This window comes from Medicago truncatula, chromosome 1 (assembly GCF_003473485.1).
Source record: "Medicago truncatula cultivar Jemalong A17 chromosome 1, MtrunA17r5.0-ANR, whole genome shotgun sequence".
NCBI lineage: Eukaryota > Viridiplantae > Streptophyta > Magnoliopsida > Fabales > Fabaceae > Medicago > Medicago truncatula.
In genome coordinates, this window is record NC_053042.1 from 31,851,954 (window position 1) to 31,873,980 (window position 22,027).

Genomic DNA, 22,027 nt, shown 5'->3' on the forward strand with positions numbered 1-22,027 from the left:
TTAAATGTCCATAATAATTAAATTTAAATATTTTGCTGTTGATTTTATAATTTAGAGTATAAAATTAACTTTTAAATAACCCTATTATATTAAAATAGACATGTAATACAATTTTTTTTCGAAGTGTGTTAGATTATTATTATTTTTGCTAGATTATTAGAAATAAAAAATAATTATTGAGGGAGTAAAGTGTAGATTTTAACCATAAGAGGGGAGAGAAATGTAATTCAAGCTTCTCTTAGGGGAGGGGGGTGAAAAGTTTTCAAATTTGTTTTGAATAAGAGGGGAGGGAATTGTATATTTTAACATAAGAGGGGAGGGGAGTGTAATTCAAGCATCTAAGAGAGGAGGGAAGTGTAATTTACTCTAAAATCAATGAAGCTTGAATATGCATTTTGCTTAAGTTCTTCTTCCCTTTCTATTGCTATTTCATCTTAGGTATTCTCCAATAGAGTAATGATCTTAAGCACTTGTGCTTAAGTTCTTCTTCTTCTTTCCTTTAATTTCATCTTTTCCATGAACTGATTATGTACTAGGATATCAATTGTACTCTTATTCCTAATCAATACAACTTCCAAATTTCCTTGATCTATTTCAAATGATTATGATTTTATTGATAGTGCTACCCTTATACAAAACATTATCACATGAATGAACTCGAACATTTATGAAATTCAGAGGTGAAAATGAAAAATAGTAGTGGTAATTTTTTATCAAAATTAATAACTATGTAAAACATACATCAAGCTTCAAATGTGTAGTCGTTTGGTTTTGTGGCGACGTATATTTGAGAAAGATAAATTTAACCGTGTAAATCTTATTATGTTAATTGTTATGTTAATCAAATTAAATTGATAAACAAATTAGATACTGAGCTTATAGAGAAAATTAGATATTGAGCTTATGATGACCTAGCTGGTTGTTTTTTTTTAAACAAAATATTTGTGCCTAAAAATAAAAACCACTTTCATAATTTATGGAAGTTTTAGTAATTAGAAGTTGGTGGACATCCCTATAAGGCTCACATGTGAAGGGAAACTCAAGATATCGAATCAAGACGAAGATGTCGATCAAGGAGTGACAATAGTACTCGTGATGTTGATATATCATAGCTAAACTCATCCATTTGCAAATCAACTAGTTCTTTGTGTTAAGATTATGAGAGGAAGTTCTCAAATACAAATATGAATTGAACATGGTTTGTCACTCACAGATCATACTGCAACATTCATCTCACATAAATTCTCTTCGCAAACATTGTGAAAATACTTGTAATCACGTTGACAAAACGAAATAATAAAAGGGTTAAATTATTTTTTGTCTTTATAAATATATAAACTTTTTATTTTAGTCTCTTTAAAAACTTGTTTGACTTTTAATCACAAAAGTTTTTCATCCCCATTTTTTGTCCTACATTTTTAGTACATGTCTAACTTTCATATCTTTTAATGAAAATTTTTAGAAATGGGTAGAATATCATGACAATAGTTTCCAAAATAAATTAGAATTTTTTAATAAAATACGAATATTTTTGTTTTTTGTGTCTAAAAATTTATATTTAATTCATATTTTGATAAAAATTTCAAAAAAAAATTGGAAGAGATTGTCATAATATTCTACGCATTTCAAAAAAAAATCATTAAAAAATATAAATGATAGACATGAGTTGACTAAAAAGTAGTGATGAAAACTTTTCAGGAGTTTGTTGCAAGATTGAAGTAAAATGATACTCCCTCCGTCCCATTTTAACTAAGTCATTGGCTCATTTCACATTTATATATTAAGTAAAAGTATATAAGTGAAAGAGAGAGAAAAATGCGTTTGAGTGTCCTTGTCAACTATTGGTGCATTCTTCTTTATCATAAATGCAAAGTAGAATATATTGAATTGAGAGTGGTGAAGGTTGTATTAATTAGTATTATAATTGGAAGAAAAAAATAATAATTAATATTGTATTGAAAAGTGAAATGGATCAATTTATTTGGACAATATTTTTTTTGTAAATTACTCGGTTACTATGGGAGGGAGTATGTATTAATAATTTTGAGGAGTTGACTAAAAAGTAGACATAATTTAACAATATTATTAAATTATTTAAGATTATTATGATAAATGTTGTTGACTGTGTTCCTAAAAAAAAAAGTGTAGTTGACTTTTACCATAGATAAATTAATAATTAATATATTATTTTATTTAAGCTATTATTTAAAGGGTGCTCTGAATAAACGTTTAGAAATAATACCCTTAGTATAAACAAAAGTTGATGTGATAAGAGTTGTGATCCAAGTCTAATGAGTGATGATCCAATGAGTGACGCCATTTTGACTCAATTGGTGGTTGAAACCACCGCCAATAGCATGTCACCCGTTTTGCCAGATGAATTGATCGAAGAGATACTCATGAAGGTTCCTATGAGACCTCTCATACGAATGAAGTGTGTGTGCAAATCGTGGCAAGCCCTAATCTCCAATCCACGATTTGCAATCTACCATCTTCTACTTACTGGTCTCTACCATGAGGACTAATAAATAAGCATCAAAATCACATCTTACCCGTTGAACTATTTTTGAAAAATCAATCAATCCTTGTTATATTTGTTAGCTAGCCTCAGCATGAGACACTATTATTGTATTCTTGATTCCTGTAATGGGTTGTTGTTTCTTTATGATACTAATAATCAATATAATTTCAAGTTGGTCTTTTAATGTTAAATTGAAGTATGCTATATTTTAATAATTTTATAAAATATTAGAATACTTGAACATAATTAAGTTGATATCAAGTAAAGTGACAAAAATTCAAATTTAATCCTACAAAAGTTTATAGCTTTTCGTGCGGCAGATTTTGCATCGAATTATAATTTTGAAGAGTGAAAAACTCATTTTAAGAGGGAGAAAAGTTAAATTATAATTTAACTTTAATACAATACTTTTTTTTGGTAAGGAGCAACTTATTTACATATTTTGAGAAAAAAGGGTGTTATTTTTACATAAAAAATTTGAAATTATATTTGATACCGTATAAAAATACATCATGTATGACAATTGATTTGACTTACGGTGAGATAAAAAAAACCTACACAAATATATGTACTACTTCTAAAGATATTTGACTTTTATATGTACTACTTCTAACATTCAATAAATGAATTATAGAATTTCAAAAAAAATTATCTGAATTTTTTTCGATTTTTTTAATTTTTGAAAATTAATTTTTAGAATTTTTAAATTGTTGGAAGATAGTGCGAAGAAAAATCTAGTGTTGAGAGAGCATGTTAAGAATATGTTCTTCTCTTAATCTAATCATTGATCCAACTTTCCCATGTTGGAAAAGAATTAACATTTTTCATGTGATGGAATTTTCACTTCATCTTCTTTTATATTGTCGTTTTTCATAAGATGCTTGGTAAAAGGTGCTTGGATGGTTGATATAAGGTATACCAATTTTATTGATTATTTTTTATCTCTTATGCAGCCCTTATTGAGCCAAGAAGCGGTAAGAATATCAAAATTAGGTTGATGCTAATTTGGCACTTTTCTTTGGGTGGTGTAGAAAGCTATGAATGAGAGATTGGACAACAAGGGAATCGAGTCACTTAAATATGTGGTGAATAAAATCAAGGAGATGGGATAGTTTTGGTCCATGGGTAGACTAGTCAGGAGTCCCTATATTTTTATAGAGAAATGTTAACTAGTGTTCCCGTGGCACACTAATTAAGAACTTTTAATTTTTTATAAAAGTTTGTGTAATAAATTGTATTGAAAATTGAAACTTTTGATATTTTTAAATAATAATTATTTAATTTAGAATGCTTAAAGAGTTTCTCGGAAGCTCTCGTTAACATGACCCATTTTTTTAATAGTGTTAGGACTTCATGGGAAGACTAGCGACAATGTAACTTGTTTTTGTGAAGACAAAATTTAGGAAGTCATTTCTGTCTTGGTCGTCGTTAATCTAGATACTGGTTATATTTGATTGGGAAATGCTAAAGAGTGCCCTCGGGGCATTGGTTAAAAAGACAAACTTAAAAATTTTGTATTGGAAAATGGTGAAAAATAATGGATTTGATTTTTTAAAAGTTCAAAAATTGTTGAATTCAATACAAACTTACTATTTTTTGTTTCCTTAACGAGTGTCCTTGGTACAGGTTAACAAGACCCTATTTGATTATGGGTTCTCTTTGTAATCTTTTTTGGTATGCATGCCTTAAAATCATGTTTTTCAGGTGATGAGATTTTGCCAACTACTCAAACCAGTCAACACAAGGCTTTTTTTTTTTTTTTGGACAAAACCTACACAAGGAATATGAACTTTGTTTTTTGAGTAGTCGTCGTTGTGCCTTGTGCAATGCGGATATACACATTTTTTAGTTTTTTTCCTCGCCAAGTTTAAAGGGTTGGGCAAATCCTATAAATAGGGAGATTGAATTTAAGGTTTGACATAGTGAAAAAGGCAACCTTAGAGATACCAAAAGAGAAAACCTTTAGAGTGTGTTTGGATGGGAAATGTTTTGAGAAAATTCAACTACTTTCAGGTGAATTCTATTGTTTGAATTCAACTCAAAGTAGTTGAATTTCCTCAAAACATTACATTCCCTCAAAATATTTCTCCATCCAAACACACTCTTAGGGAGTGTAAATATAGTGAATTTTGGGGGAAGTTTCTAAGGTTGGGAAACACTTCAAAACACTTTGGGAATAAATCATTGAGTATTTTGTCCACGAGAAGAGATTGGGGAAAAATGTAGAAATTATGGTTTATTGTTCAACCCTAATTTTTGGTCTTTTATATCTCTGTGTATGAAACACTTTGATAGTGAAATAGAGATCTTTCCCCGCAAATGCAAATCAATTTGGGTTGAAAAGGTAAATAAATATTGACTTCTTCTTCTTGTATTACAACAACATGGTTTTATGCATAATGGAGTTTATACAAATTAATATAGTTGATCACAAGTAGACTTGTAATCTAGTTAAGGTTTGAATGGACATTACATTAGTTCCATTTTCTGCATAATTAATGTTTCAAAATATGGGAACAAGTTTGTTTATTCATAACTAAGCATTAACTTTGGCAATCGAAGAGAGGGTGTAGGAGAAATTTACTAGTCGAATATAGTTATGGATACGGTAAATATTGGCCTAGTCATAAATGTAACTTAGTTGTGTTTCTACTAAATATGTGTGCTAGATCATATTATTTCAGTATACATATATGGTCATATAATGTTAAGATCTTTTCTACTATTTTCAAAATAACAACAACATTTAATCAGTGTTGGCATGCTTGCTTGTAGTAACTTTTGTTATAACATTTTTCTCAAATTCAAGCATGCCTTGCATTGAGCTTGAGGCTTCTCAATATATTTTTCTGTTAAAATAAATAGCAACCATTTATCAATCGGGTCTTGTTAACGAGGTGCATAGAAGCTTGAATCATTAATATTTCATCCAATTTCATCTCATTCTCGTCTCTTTGCATTTTTGTTACAATGAGTGTGTGTACCAAATGTCTTTTTCTGTTTGGAGTTATGTGTGGTTAGCCATGAGTTCGATGTAAGCCTTTGATTCTATTGGTTACATATAATTATTGTTTCATGAAATCAATGAAGTTATTTTCGTTCTTAGTGCCTTTCTTAATGTTTGATTTAGAAAGTGCTCGAAATAGACTTTCTTACTTAAGGGAATCGGAACAATTTCATCACTAGATGGAAAAAACTTTATTATAGACTACATACGTCATTTAATAAATGAATCTAAAAATCAATTTTTTGCTTATATTAGTGACTGGAGGGTGTAGTTTCTAAACATAGGGCTCATTGACAATCGCAAACCAGTGTTAAAACATAATGTTATTGTATCGATTAACTTAAAGAGATATTAGATGTTTATAGGAACAATAAATATCTTGTCATCTGTTGGACACAAAAACATATGATGAATAATGTATGAAATGATGAATGTATAATTTAAACATTTAAAGTATATAATTAATAGAGATGATACATTAGAGGAGTGGCTAATGAAATATAATCCCAACATAACTTCTTAATTTGTTGAGTTTCATCACATTTACCGTATTTGTTTATGTTACAAACAACTTTCAACACCCTACATAGAATAGTAAAATATAGATGAACGGATTAAATATTTGCAAGTCATTGTGGATAGGATGAATGGAAATACCATGATACCGTTGTATACTATCAGTTCCCTCGCCTAAATCAATAATGATATGTTTAAAATTAAAGTTTTTATATAAAAATATCTTTCAGTAGAAATAAAAAATAATTATTTGTTTGACCAAAATAAATAAATAAATAATTATTTGATTTATTTTCTAACATTGTAGATCATAAATGAGATATTTACAATTTCAATTCAAAAAATGTTTCTCAGCAGAGTGAGGAAAATGAGTGAAAACATTTAATCGATAGATCGAAGCTTTAACGATAAGACTTTTTTGCATTTGTTGTCCAACATGATTAGAAGATATTAGATAGAGTACAAGATTAAAAAATAAAAAAACACTAATTTTTTTAGGGATTTTTCTTATAAATGAAATAGAAATGTAACAATTTTTTTAGGGTTTCACATAGGTTACTACCACTATTGATAATTTTATTCAAGATATTGTCAGACACTAAATATTGGTTGATTATAAATGTAACGTATTAGCTAAAGCAATTTATTTTATTATATTTGTTTATTTGATTTCCTCCATATAATATTTAATATATATTATATTAGAAAAATTGCGTGCCCCTCTATATATATTATATGCATGGTATTAGAAAATAATTGGTATGCTATTTGATTGCCCCTCCCAATCGTGCTTTGAGCCACTGCTAGTTGGCTTAAATCATGTATAGTTGCAAATGGATATACCCAATTGATCCTTCTAGCATAGTCCTATTATTTTATACTTTAGTAAAGTTTATAATTAGAAATCTACTGGCTAGAGCTTGGTATTCTATTGAACTTTCAACCTTGTGATTTATTTCTCGAGGATGATTCAAATCAATCAAAAAAAGAGTTTTCAATCACAATTATTTGGCAATCAATATTTGATCGCTTCATCCAATGCATCAAAAGTAGGCATGATGACAACACACGTATCCGCCCAGATCCACACTGATTTGACGGATTTTCTCCGTGATGATTAGGTTTTGAGTTTTCTCGATATTAAAATACGGATACGGGACGGATAAGGGTGATATAGGTATCCATCCCGGATGTACAAAAATAATTTATTATCCATTTTATATAAATAGGTAGAAACCTAAACATCTCAAATAAAATCCTTAATTATAAACCCTCATTTTCTCCATCACCATACCCAGAGCCTTCATCTTCTCCATCGTCGTCATCTTCTCCATCCATCTCATTCTCACTTTTGGCTATATGTTTATATGCAACATGCAAGCCTCTAAATGTCATCCATACTTTTAAGATTTTTTGAACTTTTAATCAATGCGAACATTCAATAATTAAAAATCAACAAATACAAGCGGTATTGGTTGTTTTCCTAGCCCAAATGGATTTAATTAATAGATAAATTGTGGAAATTAAATTTTTGTTGTAGGTTCAAGTATTAGTTATGGGTTTCGGGAAAATTCTGGCATAGGAGCAGGTTTGGGGCTGGAAAAAACTTATTTTTTATTTTTAAAAAAAATAGATTTCATTGCAGGGAGTCAGGGACGGGTGGGGATACCCGAACTGATCGGGGACAGAGATGATATTCAATTTTTCATTCTCATCGGGGATCGGGCACAATAACAGGTAAGTATATGAGATTCGGGGGACATGGAAGATAAAACTTGTCTCTGCACCATTATCATGCCTAATCAAAAGAACATATCTGCTTAGTTCAAAGTATCTCTGCTCTTGTTTGACACATTCACTTTAACACATATCTTTGTTGGTTTGTATTAATTGATCAAACAAACGTATCGACAGAGTCTTATACACGAGATAGATACTTGAGTCCTTTAAGTATGTGGTTAGAGATTAATTTCTAATCAATATATTAAAAAACATATATGAGATGTCAACTTAAACACATCTCCTTCGTATCGTTAAATTAGTCTCTGCAGTTTTAACATGTATACATTAGTTTATCGAAGAAATAAAGGAAATCATCACTAAGTACAAGAATCAGATATACATCATTCGGTCACTATTATAAGCAAAAATTCATTTTTTAGATTTATATAATAAATGATCATCACAAAGTACAAGAATCGGTTAAAGGACAACAAATTAGTGGCCCTTCCTTCAAATAACAACTTTTTTGTTAAAGGGATGGAATTAATTGACCTATCATATAATGGCATAAATGAATGCAATGAATAGGGCTAGATCCACCAATACCATACGACTAAAAATTTGTACCCAAAAACATCTCATTTTTAGGCCTTTTAAAAATGATCAAGTGGTGGACTCTTACTATTTCTAATAAAAAATTAATAAATTTTATATTAAGAAAATGGAAAACATGTATAACAGTTTATTAAAAATTACTAAAAATAATAAGATCAACCTTTAAACCAAATCCATATTAGATGTATTTTTCTTGTCATGCTAATTATTATCTTATTTCATATATTTCTCTTTTCACAGTCAATAACACTGATAATTTTGACAAAAAGAAATAATAATTAATACTACTTTAAGAGATTATGGCAATACTTGGCCAGAATTAATAATTTAATTAAGGATTATGATCATGGAGCATTACACGGAAATCTTCCTTCCTATGTGATTAATTTTGATCTTATCACCATGGTCTAACATATGATTGAAAAGTTTGGCAATACCTAATCGCAAGTGGCAAGAAAATTTCCCGTGTTTGATTATTTTCCTTCGCATACATGCATGATATCTTTGTATAAATAAATATATTGAACTCTACATTAACATGCCCCATCCTCAAAATAAACTATTTACACAAATAAAATTAAGCTTTCAAGTTCACTAAAAATTTCACTACTTAAAGATGCTTAGATCCTTCGTTAGAAAAATACAAAAGGGACTCACACAAACTGTTCAAAAAAGCCACTTGAATGAAGATGTTAGAGAAGGATATTTTGCAGTGGTTGCAATCAAAGATGGAGAAATGAAAAGGTTTATGATTGGGTTAGAGTATTTGAGTGATCCTGCATTTTTGGGATTACTTGATCAAGCTAGGGAAGAGTATGGTTTTAGACAGCAAGGAATTCTTGCAGTCCCTTGTGGGCCTCAAGAATTACAAAACATTCTAGATAGCTTAAACCAGAAGAGCATCAAATGGTGCAGGAGTAATTAGTAGATGTTTATTTATTTATTTATTTGATAATTACTTAGTTTAAACTTCCTACTAGATAGATGAACAACTAGAACGTTTTAGTTTATTTATTTAGTTTATTGTTTTCATATATGTTCCTTCCAAGTAGTTTTTGTCTATTGTGAATTTTGGTCAATACATAAATCTTTCAAATTCAACCAGAAACAAATGTTTAATCAGTGTGGTTGTGCAATCTAAACAAACTAAGTAGTAATCTTATGTGTGCGGAGTGGAGTATAGGGAAATGGGTTTAGACTCTAAAAACGAGTGAACCATCAATTTAGTCCCTGAATTTTCACAGGTTGGTCAAATTCGTCCCTCAATTATGCGAAATATCAATTTAATCCTTGAATTTATCAGACGTCCATCAAAAAGGTCCCTCCGTTAACGGGCTCCGTTAGCCATGCTGACATGTCGCCTTGCATGTTGTGCTGTCTTGTACGCGTGGCAAGAAGGAAGCCACGTGTTCAGGGACGAATTTGATTGATTTGGAAAAAGTTCACTTTTCATTTTTCAATTTAATTTTTTCATGCTTTTCCCATTTTACCCCTACATTACATATTCCTCCTTCTTCACATTTTACTCAGAAACATTAAAAACATCCTTGACTCTTCTCCTTCCCGCTAAAACGTTCTCCATTGTCACCCCTCCAAAATCATCATAATCTCCATTGATTGGGTTAGATGGATGCTTTCTTAAGGGGTATTATGGAGGGCAACTTTTGTCTGCTGTGGGACAAGATGGAAATAACCAGATTTATGTCATTGCTTATGCCATTGTGGATGTGGAGAATAAAGATAACTGGTGTGCTCGTGATTTTCGGATATCAAACCATTAATTGATTTGAATCGTCAATCTTTGAACTCTCGATTTTTATTCGTGGGAAGGGGAAAAAATGAGTAAAAACCCTTATCGAGACTTTGGATTCGGGGGTTGGTTACGCGAAGGGAAGGTGCTAGCACCCTAAGCGTCTACGGTATTCCGTAGGAACCTCTTACCTAAATTATCTTGTGCTAAATTCATTGCTTATTTGAAAATTATTACCTAAAAGTCTAAGTGAAAGAATGGAGGGAGAAGAAGTATGTTTTTTGTTATTTTTATTTGATTTGGAAGGATAAAAATCCCATGCCTACATACCCTTAAAGAAAAGGAATCAAAACCAATGTAGTTCACCTAAAAAGTTTCTTTTTGGTGGGTTAGGTTGATTTTAAGATTTTTTGAAAATGGGTTTTTAGAAGAGAAAGAGGCCTCAAGGCATGAGATAAAATAAGGTGAGGTTGGTCGAATTTTAATTACAAAGAAATCAAGTCTATTATGAATATTAATTCAATTAAGCATTTGATTAAGAAAAATAAAAGAAAAAGCAACTTGGGTTACAAGTCAAGGTTTATTAAGAAAATATTTTTGGAGTTTTGCATGTTTTTGTTGTTTTTGAATAATAAATGAAAATTAAACTAACAGAGCAATAAAAATAAAAGCGCGTGGATTTTTGTAGTGACGTTGGATCACCACAAAATCCCTAATCTAATTTTTTTGCATTTTTTGGATATATCTAAGGCGGTAAGGAAATAAAAGGACACACACACCCACACACTTTTCTCATTTATATTTACATTGGACCTAAATACATTCTAATTGCTGGAAAATAAATAACAATAATTAAAATGCTAAATAGAAATAAAATAAAATGTAAAAATGCTAAAAAGAAATAAAAATGCAAGAAAATAAAAGAAATGGACTACCGAAGGGACAAAATTCCGAAGGGACTTATTCCGAAGGGACTAATTCTGAAGGGACAGAAAAAAAAAAAAAAAAAAAAAAAAAAACGGGAGAAGAAAAGAATAGCTCGTTAACACAAGCTAAATAGGGAGAAGAGAGAAAAGTTCTTTGACAACTCAAGAGAACTTTTTGGTGTGTGAAATTGTGTGGAATGAGGGCTCTATTTATAGGTGAGGAGGTTGATGAAAAAAGGAAAAATGGTTTAATAGAAATGATGGACAATTATGGTGAATTTTGAAAAAGGAATGTTAAAGTTGACACTTGACTTGAAATTTTTTTTAGACCTTGTACATTTTATTTTGGACCTATTGACACTTTGTTTTTTTTTTTTGACACTAATTAATTAAAAAGAAATAAAATAAATCTAATACGAAATAAAATAAAACAAATTAAACTAAATCATGTAAAGAAAAATAAAATTAAAAGATGGAAAATAAAAATTATTAAATATAAAAAAAGTAACTAATCTTAAAATTAAAATTAATAAAAGAAAATAAAAAGAGAAAAGAGGGTCCGACTCGGAATAAAAAATGAGGTACTTCAAAGTAACCTCTTTGCCAAAATTTCGTCTGAAACGACGAAAATTCCCGACTTTAAAAATACGAATAAAATGGGTAAGAATAGAGGAAAGTGGTCAAAATTTGGGGTATGACAGATGCCCCTATTTTAAGTTTCTCCGTCACGGAGATTTAAAAAAATGAAAATTTTAAATCAACGGGTCGAAGAGACTTAAATACTAAGTACACCAATTTTTGACCAGTTGAAATGTTGAGAATGCAATGCTTATGAATATACTGGTATGAATGTCTGCGATGCAAGTATGAATGCAAGGACGACAAAAATACACTGACTGGGGAAAAAACTTATAGATATCACTGGGGAGGAAATATTATTTTATTACCGTTACTGTGGTAAAGACGAACATACGACACATGAGTATCGTCACTTACCTTTACTGAGGTAAAGACCGACATACGGAAGGAAATACTGTCAATTACCTCAACTCGGATAACGACCAACATACGAAAAGGAAATACCGTCAGTTACCTCAACTCGGATAACGACCAACATTCAAAAAGGAAATACCGTCAGTTACCTCGACTCGGATAACGACCAACATTCAAAAAGGAAATACCGTCAGTTACCTCGACTCGGATAACGACCAACATACGGAAAGGAAATACCGTCAGTTACCTCAACTCGGATAACGACCAACATTCAAAAAGGAAATACCGTCTGTTACCTCGACTCGGATAACGACCAATATACGGAAAGGAAATACCGTCAGTTACCTCGACTCGGATAACGACCAATATACGGAAAGGAAATACCGTCAGTTACCTCAACACGGGTAACGACCGATATACAAAAAGGAGATACCGTCAGTTATCTCAACACCGATAACGACCAACTTACGAAAAGGAAATACCGTCAGTTACCTCAACACGGATAACGACCAACATAGATAAAAGGCAACATGCTTTCGGTATAAGGATAGCTCACATAATGTACTAGGGAACTGAAATATATTGGTACGAAGACTATTGGATGGGACCTGCCCCTTGAAATAAACTTAATTGGTAACATTTCTGAATCAGACACATTGGGGATGACACTTTTACGAGATACACTAGAATAAGACACTAGGTAATAATGCAACCATGCATGAATGATATTTGTATGCATGCTATCTATGCATGAATGAATGGACATGTACGAGACACATATGACAGTACAACGGAAGACTGTTGAGACAAGATTTGGACAGGTCCTAAAAGGAAATAGCTCGGCATTGCAGCACAAACACTCGAGAATCTTCCACGGGGATACCAATACAGGAGGTGAGTCAAACACTGACGGGGTAAAGCCCTCCAAACAAAACATTAGTGGGGTAAAGCTCAAAAACAAACCCCTGATAGGAGAACAAACCAATAATCAAACTAATGATGGAGGCACAACCCAATAATCAAACCAATGATATGGATACAACCCAATAATCAAACTGCTGATGGGGATACGACCCAAATCCAAACCAACTTACGGGGTAAAAACCCATATTCAAACCAACCGGTGGGGTAAGGCCCTAAGAAACAAACACTGGAGGGGTAACAACTCCACAATCAAAAACAACGGCAGGGTCACGCCTTATAACCATACCACTGAAGAGGTAACAAAACGTTAATCCAACCACTGAACGGGTAACTGCCCACTAATCATACCGCTAAAGGGGTAACGGCCCATCAATCATATCGTCGAAGAGGTAACAAAGGTAACAAACCATTTACTCAACCACTGAAGGGGTAACTGCCCACTAATCAAAACCAACGGCGGGGTCACGCCTTATAACCATACCATTGAAGAGGTAACAAAATTTGATTCAACCACTGAAGGGGTAACTTCCCACTAATCATACCGCTAAAGGGGTAACGGCCCATCAATCATATCGTCGAAGAGGTAACAAAGGTAACAACCATTTACTCAACCATTGAAGGGGTAACTGCCCACTAATCAAAACCAACGGTGGGGTCTCGCCTTATAACCATACCATTGAAGAGGTAACAAAATTCGACTCAACCACTGAAGGGGTAACTGCCCACTAATCGTACCGCTAAAGGGGTAACGGCCCATCAATCATATCGTCGAAGAGGTAACAAAGGTAACAAACCATTTACTCAACCACTGAAGGGGTAACTGCCCACTAATCAAAACCAACGGCGGGGTCACGCCTTATAACCATACCATTGAAGAGGTAAAAAAATTTGACTCAACCACTGAAGGGGTAACTGCCCACTAATCATACCGCTAAAGGGGTAACGGCCCATCAATCATATCGTCGAAGAGGTAACAAAGGTAACAACCATTTACTCAACCATTGAAGGGGTAACTACCCACTAATCAAAACCAACGGTGGGGTCACGCCTTATAACCATACCATTGAAGAGGTAACAAAATTTGATTCAACCACTGAAGGGGTAACTGCCCACTAATCATACCGCTAAAGGGGTAACGGCCCCTCAATCATACCGCTGAAGAGGTAACAAAACTTGATTCAACCACTGAAGAGGTAACAAATCATTAATCATACCACAAAGGGGTAATCGCCCACTAGTCAAACCACTAAAGGGGTAATAAACCATTAATCCAACCACTGAAGAGATAACAAACCATTAATCAAACCACAGAAGGGGTAACTGCCCACTAATCAAACCACTAATGGGGATACGACCCATATCCAAACCACTGATGGGGATACGACCCAATAAACAAAGCACTGATGGGATACGACCCGATATAATGTCTCAATTGATGGTTAAGTAACCATTTCTTGGGGATAAAGTCCACCGATAAGAAACCTGGCAGAAGTTGCCATCTCTTAGGATAAAACCCATCAATCAACCATTCTGGCAGAAGTCGCCATTTAAACAAAGCACAAGCAAAAATCGCCATTTAAACAAACCATTGGCAGGTGTTGCCCTTGATCAAAGCATAGGCAGAAGTCGCCATTTCTCGAGATGAAACCCATCAATCAATCATTATGGCAGAAGTCGTCATTTATTCAAACCACCGGCAGAAATCGCCATCAATCAAAGCACAGACAGAAGTTGCCAACAATTAAACCATAGGCAGAAGACACCATTTCATCTAACCACTTGACAGAAGTTGTCATTTGTAAATCAGTACAAAATGATTCTTCCAATCGACCCACTTGAGCTGTGATGCCTCTGTCTTTTTTCATTTTTTTCATTTCAATTTTTTTTTTTTTTTTTTAATCCCTAACTTTTGCCTGGACCGCCCTTTCGGGTTTTCAATCCACCGGGAATATATTCTTTATTTTTGTATGCCCCTAATTTTTGCCTGGACCGCCCTTTCAGGTTTTCAGTCCACCAGGACGCTCATTTTTGGCTTAAGCCGCCCTTTCAGGTTTTCGACTTAGCGAGCTTTTTTTTTTTTTTTTTTTTTTTGTATATATTTGTTTTTTGACAGAGGTCATCTCACAACTTTTGGTCATGCTTACCTTGCAGAGTTTAATTGTACTTGAGACGGATGTTGATGTATGTTTCACCTACTCATAAATTCAAAGAATATATACCTATTGTCTATGTTATTCAAAAGACATGAAAAGGTTTTAAAAGAAATTTTTTTGCTTTACATATTAACATCAAACATAGAAGAAAATTTGCAAAATAGAATAAATGAGAATTTCAAATAAATGGCCATAGACTCAAATTAATGTAAATGGAGTGGTGGCCTGCCAAAGGCGTGGCTCCACGGATTTTAAAAAGAGTTTGGAAAATGGTAATTATATGGAAAAGGTACATTGAACACAATAACTATTGTTTCCTCTACCAACTCTGAATTCCACCGTTCTGAGTCTTTGATTTGCAAGCGCTTCAGATCGGAAGTCCTTTAACAACTAAGATACCCCAGATGAATCATATCTGATTTAGTGCAATTACCTTGCAATGAGCCAGAGGTCTTTTGACAGCTGAAATACCCCAAGTGAGTCATGTCCGACCAGATGCAGTTACTTTGTCATGATTCTTAACTTTTGCATAGATCGCCCTTGCGGGTTTCAACCTATCAGGATAATTTTTTTATAAATGTCTCTAACTTTTGCATGGACCGCCCTTTCGGGTTTTCAGTCCATCGAGACGCTCTTTTTTTCCTAAGCCGCCTTTTCAGGTTTGCGACTTATCGAGCTTTTTTCATTTTAACAAAGTATTTCTTGACTGCATCGGTATTTACAGGACATACAAGTTTACCACCATTCTTTGTAATTTGGCATCCATTTGCCCCTAGAATTGGGTAACATATTTTTAAGCACAAAGCCACTTTCTTGACATTCACGGGGACGAGCTTTCTTTGCTGAATACTTGCTTTATCCTCTTGGTATAACTATCCAGGGCACGCGGCAATAACATTTTTAAGTTCAATCAAGCTTAGCTTTCATTGGAACTTCCGTTGATAGGACTCTTACCTCCATGTGGGGCACTGCCTTTATATCGAATACTGAGGGATGGTGGGGGGGCTGCCTCTGCTGAAGTGTGCATGAAGTACAATATCCCTGCAAGGCAGATGGTAGCATCTCGTGCCAATCTTTGTACATGAAAGTACTCTTCTGGACAATCTTTCTTGATATTTGCAACTTCGACGACCAAGATGCCCCAGTAGGCGAGAAATCTCATTGGAAACTTCTTCATCATCCTCTTCTTCAGCCTCAGATACAAGGAACTCAAAGTCGAGAGAGAGTACAAGGTTTAAGTGTTCAACGGGTTTATTAATGCATGATTTGATTATTGATATAAACATTATGATTATGCAGATATGTGAAAATGATTAAAGGGAAAGATTTTTTTGGTTTTTGTATTACCATTTTTCCAGAAAAAGCACAAAATAAAAACAAGGTCGGGATCAAGACGACCTTTCATTAATGATGAAAATACATAAAGCAAAAAGCCCTAAACAAATTCACTCTCGCCTCGGCTGGGACGGAAGGATTTTTTTTATTTTTTTTGAAAAACATAAAGCAACAAACAAACATATTAATTGAACAAATGAGTAGTAGAAATAAACATCAGCAAAGACCCAATTGTAGCTAAACATTCCATGTATCAACATTAGGCTTCAAGATCCGATAGCGGATTAACTTGCATGTCTTCGTTCAATCTTAGAAGCGTAAGACCTTATCTTGGATTAACTTCTGAACTTCATTCCTAAAAACAAAACAACGCTCAATATCATGACCAGGTGCCCCTTGATGGAAGACACAAGAGAGGTCGGGCCTATACCCAGCTGGAAATTTCTTAGGCATACAAGGAGGTGGTCTGGTCTGGACAAGCTTCCTCCTAAGCAAATCGGGAAACAACACTGCATATTTCAAGGGGATCGGATCAAATTGTGGTTGTCTCGAAGCTTGTTGTCGAGGCTGTTGTTGATATTTCTGAAATTGGGATTGATAACCTGGATCTTGAACAACATTGGTGATGGGCCTAAGGGTGGCAACAGAGTGAGAAGACATATGTTGTTGTTGAAGTAGCACTTTTATATCAGGGTCATCGAAGGACCAGACATTATTTTCAATCAACTTCTGAACTTCTTCCTTCAAAGGATAGCACTGCTCAGTGTCATGACCTGGCGCCCCTTGATGGAATACACAGTTGAGGTCAGGGCGATACCAAGGTGGCAGCGGATTCTGCACCCGAGGAGGTGGCAGGGTTTGAACAAGGTTCGTCTTAAGCAAAATGGGAAGCAAATCCGCATATTTCACAGGAATTGGGTCACACTGAGATGCTTTTCGGACCTGATTTTGAGGAATAAGCGGCTGAGAACCCTGTTGTCGAGGCCGTTTCATGCATGTTGGCTGACATAGTAGCTGAGGCCTTTGCTGAACAAGCGGTGGATCCTTTGCAGCCATCAATGAAGATACTAGGCTAGTTAACTTCTCTACCTCAGCCCGAAGTGTTGTTACCTCTCCACGAAGCTCGTGGACCTCTTGCTCAAGTCGATCCATTTTTCCTGTTTGCACGAGTGTCTGCATATGCGAGCCGAACTTAGATGAAGACATTGAACGACTTTACTGATGGATTGACCTTTTGCTGGTAGAAACAAAATATGAGACACGTACTAGAAACTATGAATGCAAAATGATGCATGATATGCTTATGCAAAAATAGTTTTTTTTTTTTTTTTTGAAGGACTTATCAAAGTGAATTGTAAACATGACTTCATTTGAGTAAAGATATTGCAATAGGTTCTTTTTCAAAAGTTAAGAACGGAACCAAGGAAAAAGTTCTTAACAAAAGCTAAAGCTTAGTTAAGATTTTTTGAATTTGTATCTCTTGGTGAGCATTCTTAAAAGGTTCATATCCATAATGTTTGCAAAAAACTTATCTAAGTCCTTCATTTTTTGATGGAAAAATATATTTATGAATGAATGCATGTATGCATGGTTATACTAAAGTACATTGAATACATGAGGAGGTTAAGTTCCACAATGTTGGAGCCAAGGGTAACAACGCCATTTGGTAAGGACTATGGTTTCAAATGTACCTGTATCACGGGTTCTACCAAGTTCCCAAATTACAACTTCCCTTATGAACATATCGGTGTATAGGACCGCTCCTAGTCCAATAACATCCATAAGTAAGTCTAGTTCGAGTGTAGTATCGCGTGTCGACCAAAGTCAAGACTGCTCTTGGTTTAGCCACCGCACTACGTCCTAAAAAAGGCCAAGATGGGTTAAGGGTGATCTAAAGGTCCTCAACGTTTAGCGGACTTCAAAAATAATAACGCCAATCACGACTGCTCATGACGACATATTATTACTTTTGAAAGACCTACGTTGAGTGGAGTTACATTACGTGTACACATATCGCAGGACCGCTCCTGGTATGGCACTATGATCGTACTCCGTCCTATCTTATGTTTCACTCAAATCCGGGTGTAGGACTTATCTCACCACTCACGTAACACAGTGTGTAAGCAAATATTTACAAAGCATAAGCAAATAGTATAGCACAAAATAAACAAAGTAAGATGGGTTTAACCCGCGTGGAATTTAAGTCCCCAGTGAAGTCGTCATTTCTGTGCTCGTGATTTTCGGATATCAAACCATTAATTGATTTGAATCGTCAATCTTTGAGCTCTCGATTTTTATTCGTGGGAAGGGGAAAAAATGAGTAAAAACCCTTATCGAGACTTTGGATTCGGGGGTTGGTTACGCGAAGGGAAGGTGCTAGCACCCTAAGCGTCTACGGTATTCCGTAGGAACCTCTTACCTAAATTATCTTGTGCTAAATTCATTGCTTATTTGAAAATTATTACCTAAAAGTCTAAGTGAAAGAATGGAGGGAGAAGAAGTATGTTTTTTGTTATTTTTATTTGATTTGGAAGGATAAAAATTCCATGCCTACATACCCTTAAAGAAAAGGAATCAAAACCAATGTAGTTCACCTAAAAAGTTTCTTTTTGGTGGGTTAGGTTGATTTTAAGATTTTTTGAAAATGGGTTTTTAGAAGAGAAAGAGGCCTCAAGGCATGAGATAAAATAAGGTGAGGTTGGTCGAATTTTAATTACAAAGAAATCAAGTCTATTATGAATATTAATTCAATTAAGCATTTGATTAAGAAAAATAAAAGAAAAAGCAACTTGGGTTACAAGTCAAGGTTTATTAAGAAAATATTTTTGGAGTTTTGCATGTTTTTGTTGTTTTTGAATAATAAATGAAAATTAAACTAACAGAGCAATAAAAATAAAAGCGCGTGGATTTTTGTAGTGACGTTGGATCACCACAAAATCCCTAATCTAATTTTTTTGCATTTTTTGGATATATCTAAGGCGGTAAGGAAATAAAAGGACACACACACCCACACACTTTTCTCATTTATATTTACATTGGACCTAAATACATTCTAATTGCTGGAAAATAAATAACAATAATTAAAATGCTAAATAGAAATAAAATAAAATGTAAAAATGCTAAAAAGAAATAAAAATGCAAGAAAATAAAAGAAATTGACTACCGAAGGGACAAAATTCCGAAGGGACTAATTCCGAAGGGACAGAAAAAAAAAAAAAAAAAAAAAAAAAAAAAAAAAAAGGGAGAAGAAAAGAATAGCTCGTTAACACAAGCTAAATAGGGAGAAGAGAGAAAGTTCTTTGACAACTCAAGAGAACTTTTTGGTGTGTGAAATTGTGTGGAATGAGGGCTCTATTTATAGGTGAGGAGGTTGATGAAAAAAGGAAAAATGGTTTAATGGAAATGATGGATAATTATGGTGAATTTTGAAAAAGGAATGTTAAAGTTGACACTTGACTTGAAATTTTTTTTAGACCTTGTACATTTTATTTTGGACCTATTGACACTTTGTTTTTTTTTTTTTGACACTAATTAATTAAAAAGAAATAAAATAAATCTAATACGAAATAAAATAAAACAAATTAAACTAAATCATGTAAAGAAAAATAAAATTAAAAGATGGAAAATAAAAATTATTAAATATAAAAAAGTAACTAATCTTAAAATTAAAATTAATAAAAGAAAATAAAAAGAGAAAAGAGGGTCCGACTCGGAATAAAAAATGAGGTACTTCAAAGTAACCTCTTTGCCAAAATTTCGTCTGAAACGACGAAAATTCCCGACTTTAAAAATACGAATAAAATGGGTAAGAATAGAGGAAAGTGGTCAAAATTTGGGGTATGACAACTGGAAATGGTTTTTGGAATTACTACATAAAGATCTTGGAAATTATGAGCATAATGGATGGAACTTCATCTCAGACATGCAAAAGGTATGAATAACCATCTTAGTCTTTTTCTCATTCATGTTATGTCCCTTTTTTGCATGCATACTGATGTATAGTAATAGCTGAAAATGTTATAGTTTTAGAACTGATGTTATAGTAAGTAAAATAATGCAGGGACTATTTTGATATTTATTAATATAATTCAGGGACTATGTTGGTAGTTAGAAATATAATTCAGGGACTGTTTTGATAGTAAGTAGTATAATGCAGGGACTACTTTGATGGATAGTGATATAATTCAGGGAATATTGATTCTGTAATTGTTAAAATTGGCAGGGTTTGATTCCAGCCATGCAAGAAGTGATGCCAGGGGTACCACATAGATATTGTGCAATGCATCTATGGAGGAACTTCACAAAACAATGGAAGGATAAGGAATTGAGAGGGGTGGTATGGGAGTGTGCAAGGGCAACAATTAGTATATTAATTGAAGGACTGATAAGATTGATTGTGTTATGGTTTTATGCACTAATTTGATTGAATTTGAAATTTCAGAGTGTTGCACCAAGGAGATATGGCCTTAAGAATACACCAATGAGGGGTCCTGCACCAGCTCATCCAACTCCTGCTTATGTAATTTCTCAGACTTATGACTTATTACCTATGACTTTTGCCTATGTAATATTTCAGTTTCAATTTGTGTGTTCTGTAATTTCAAGGATCAATTTGATATATGATTAAAATATTCAGGGACTTATTTGATGGTTTTTATTATGATGTGGGGATGTATTTGAAGGTTACATTTATGAATCATCTTCAACCTCTTTTCATAACCATTAAACTTGCAGCTAGAAGATGAAGCTCGACTTTCTCATATTCCCACCCCCCATCATTTCAGATTCAATTTCAAGCGTTTTGCTTCAAGAAATTTTGGCTTCAATACAAAAAAAATTAGGGTTTTAAGTTTTTTGAATTGGGGAAGAACTGGACCACTTATTATTGGAGGAAATTTAGGTGATATTAGAATGTAGATTATAGATTGTGTAATTAGGGTTCCAATTTTATACAATTGGGGAAGACAAAGTCGTTGGGGAAGAAAAGAGTTGTTTGGGAAGAAATCAAAAAAATTTCTGCATATCAATCAATTTAGTCCTTCAAAATGTTTGGAATTATCGGCCAAATTAGTCCCTGCCTACGTGGCGTAAGACATGTAAGAGGTTAACGGCCACGTCAGCCCCGTTAACGGCCCGTTTGACCAGAAGGACTAAATTGATTGACAATTAACAAATTCAGGGATTAAATTGATATTTCGCATAATTGAGGGACGAATTTGGCCGACCCGTGATAATTCAGGGACTAAGTTGATGATTAACTCCTCTAAAAACTATGATGGCAATTCAAATGAACTACTCCCGTCGTTTTGAAAAAAAAATTGTCCCAAATTATATGTCGCTTTACAATACCAATGAAACATTAATGTTACTTTTCCTATTATATCATTAACTATTTATTACTCTCTCTTCTTTCAATTCTTTAATTTATCTTTCTCATACCATTTATTAAGGACAATTTTGTAAAACAACTCATAATATCTCTTTCCCACACTAAATTAATAATATTTCTTAATAAGTGTGAAATGCCCAAAACATCGTACAATTTGGGACGGAGGGAGTAAAATG

At 33.5% G+C, this 22,027-nt stretch overlaps 1 protein-coding gene across 1 annotated transcript; it reads left to right on the forward strand.

The window, feature by feature from the left end:
- The first annotated feature begins 8,997 nt into the window (after positions 1–8,997).
- LOC120578270 (auxin-induced protein 15A) lies at positions 8,998–9,306 on the forward strand. The gene has a single exon (XM_039830861.1). The coding sequence runs from the start codon at positions 8,998–9,000 to the stop codon at positions 9,304–9,306; it is 309 nt and encodes a 102-aa protein (XP_039686795.1).
- Positions 9,307–22,027: the final 12,721 nt, after the last annotated feature.

Bases quoted from the DNA above. Each gene is read 5' to 3' on its own strand.
- LOC120578270 (XM_039830861.1), top strand. From the start codon at position 8,998: ATGCTTAGATCCTTCGTTAGAAAAATACAAAAGGGACTCACACAAACT.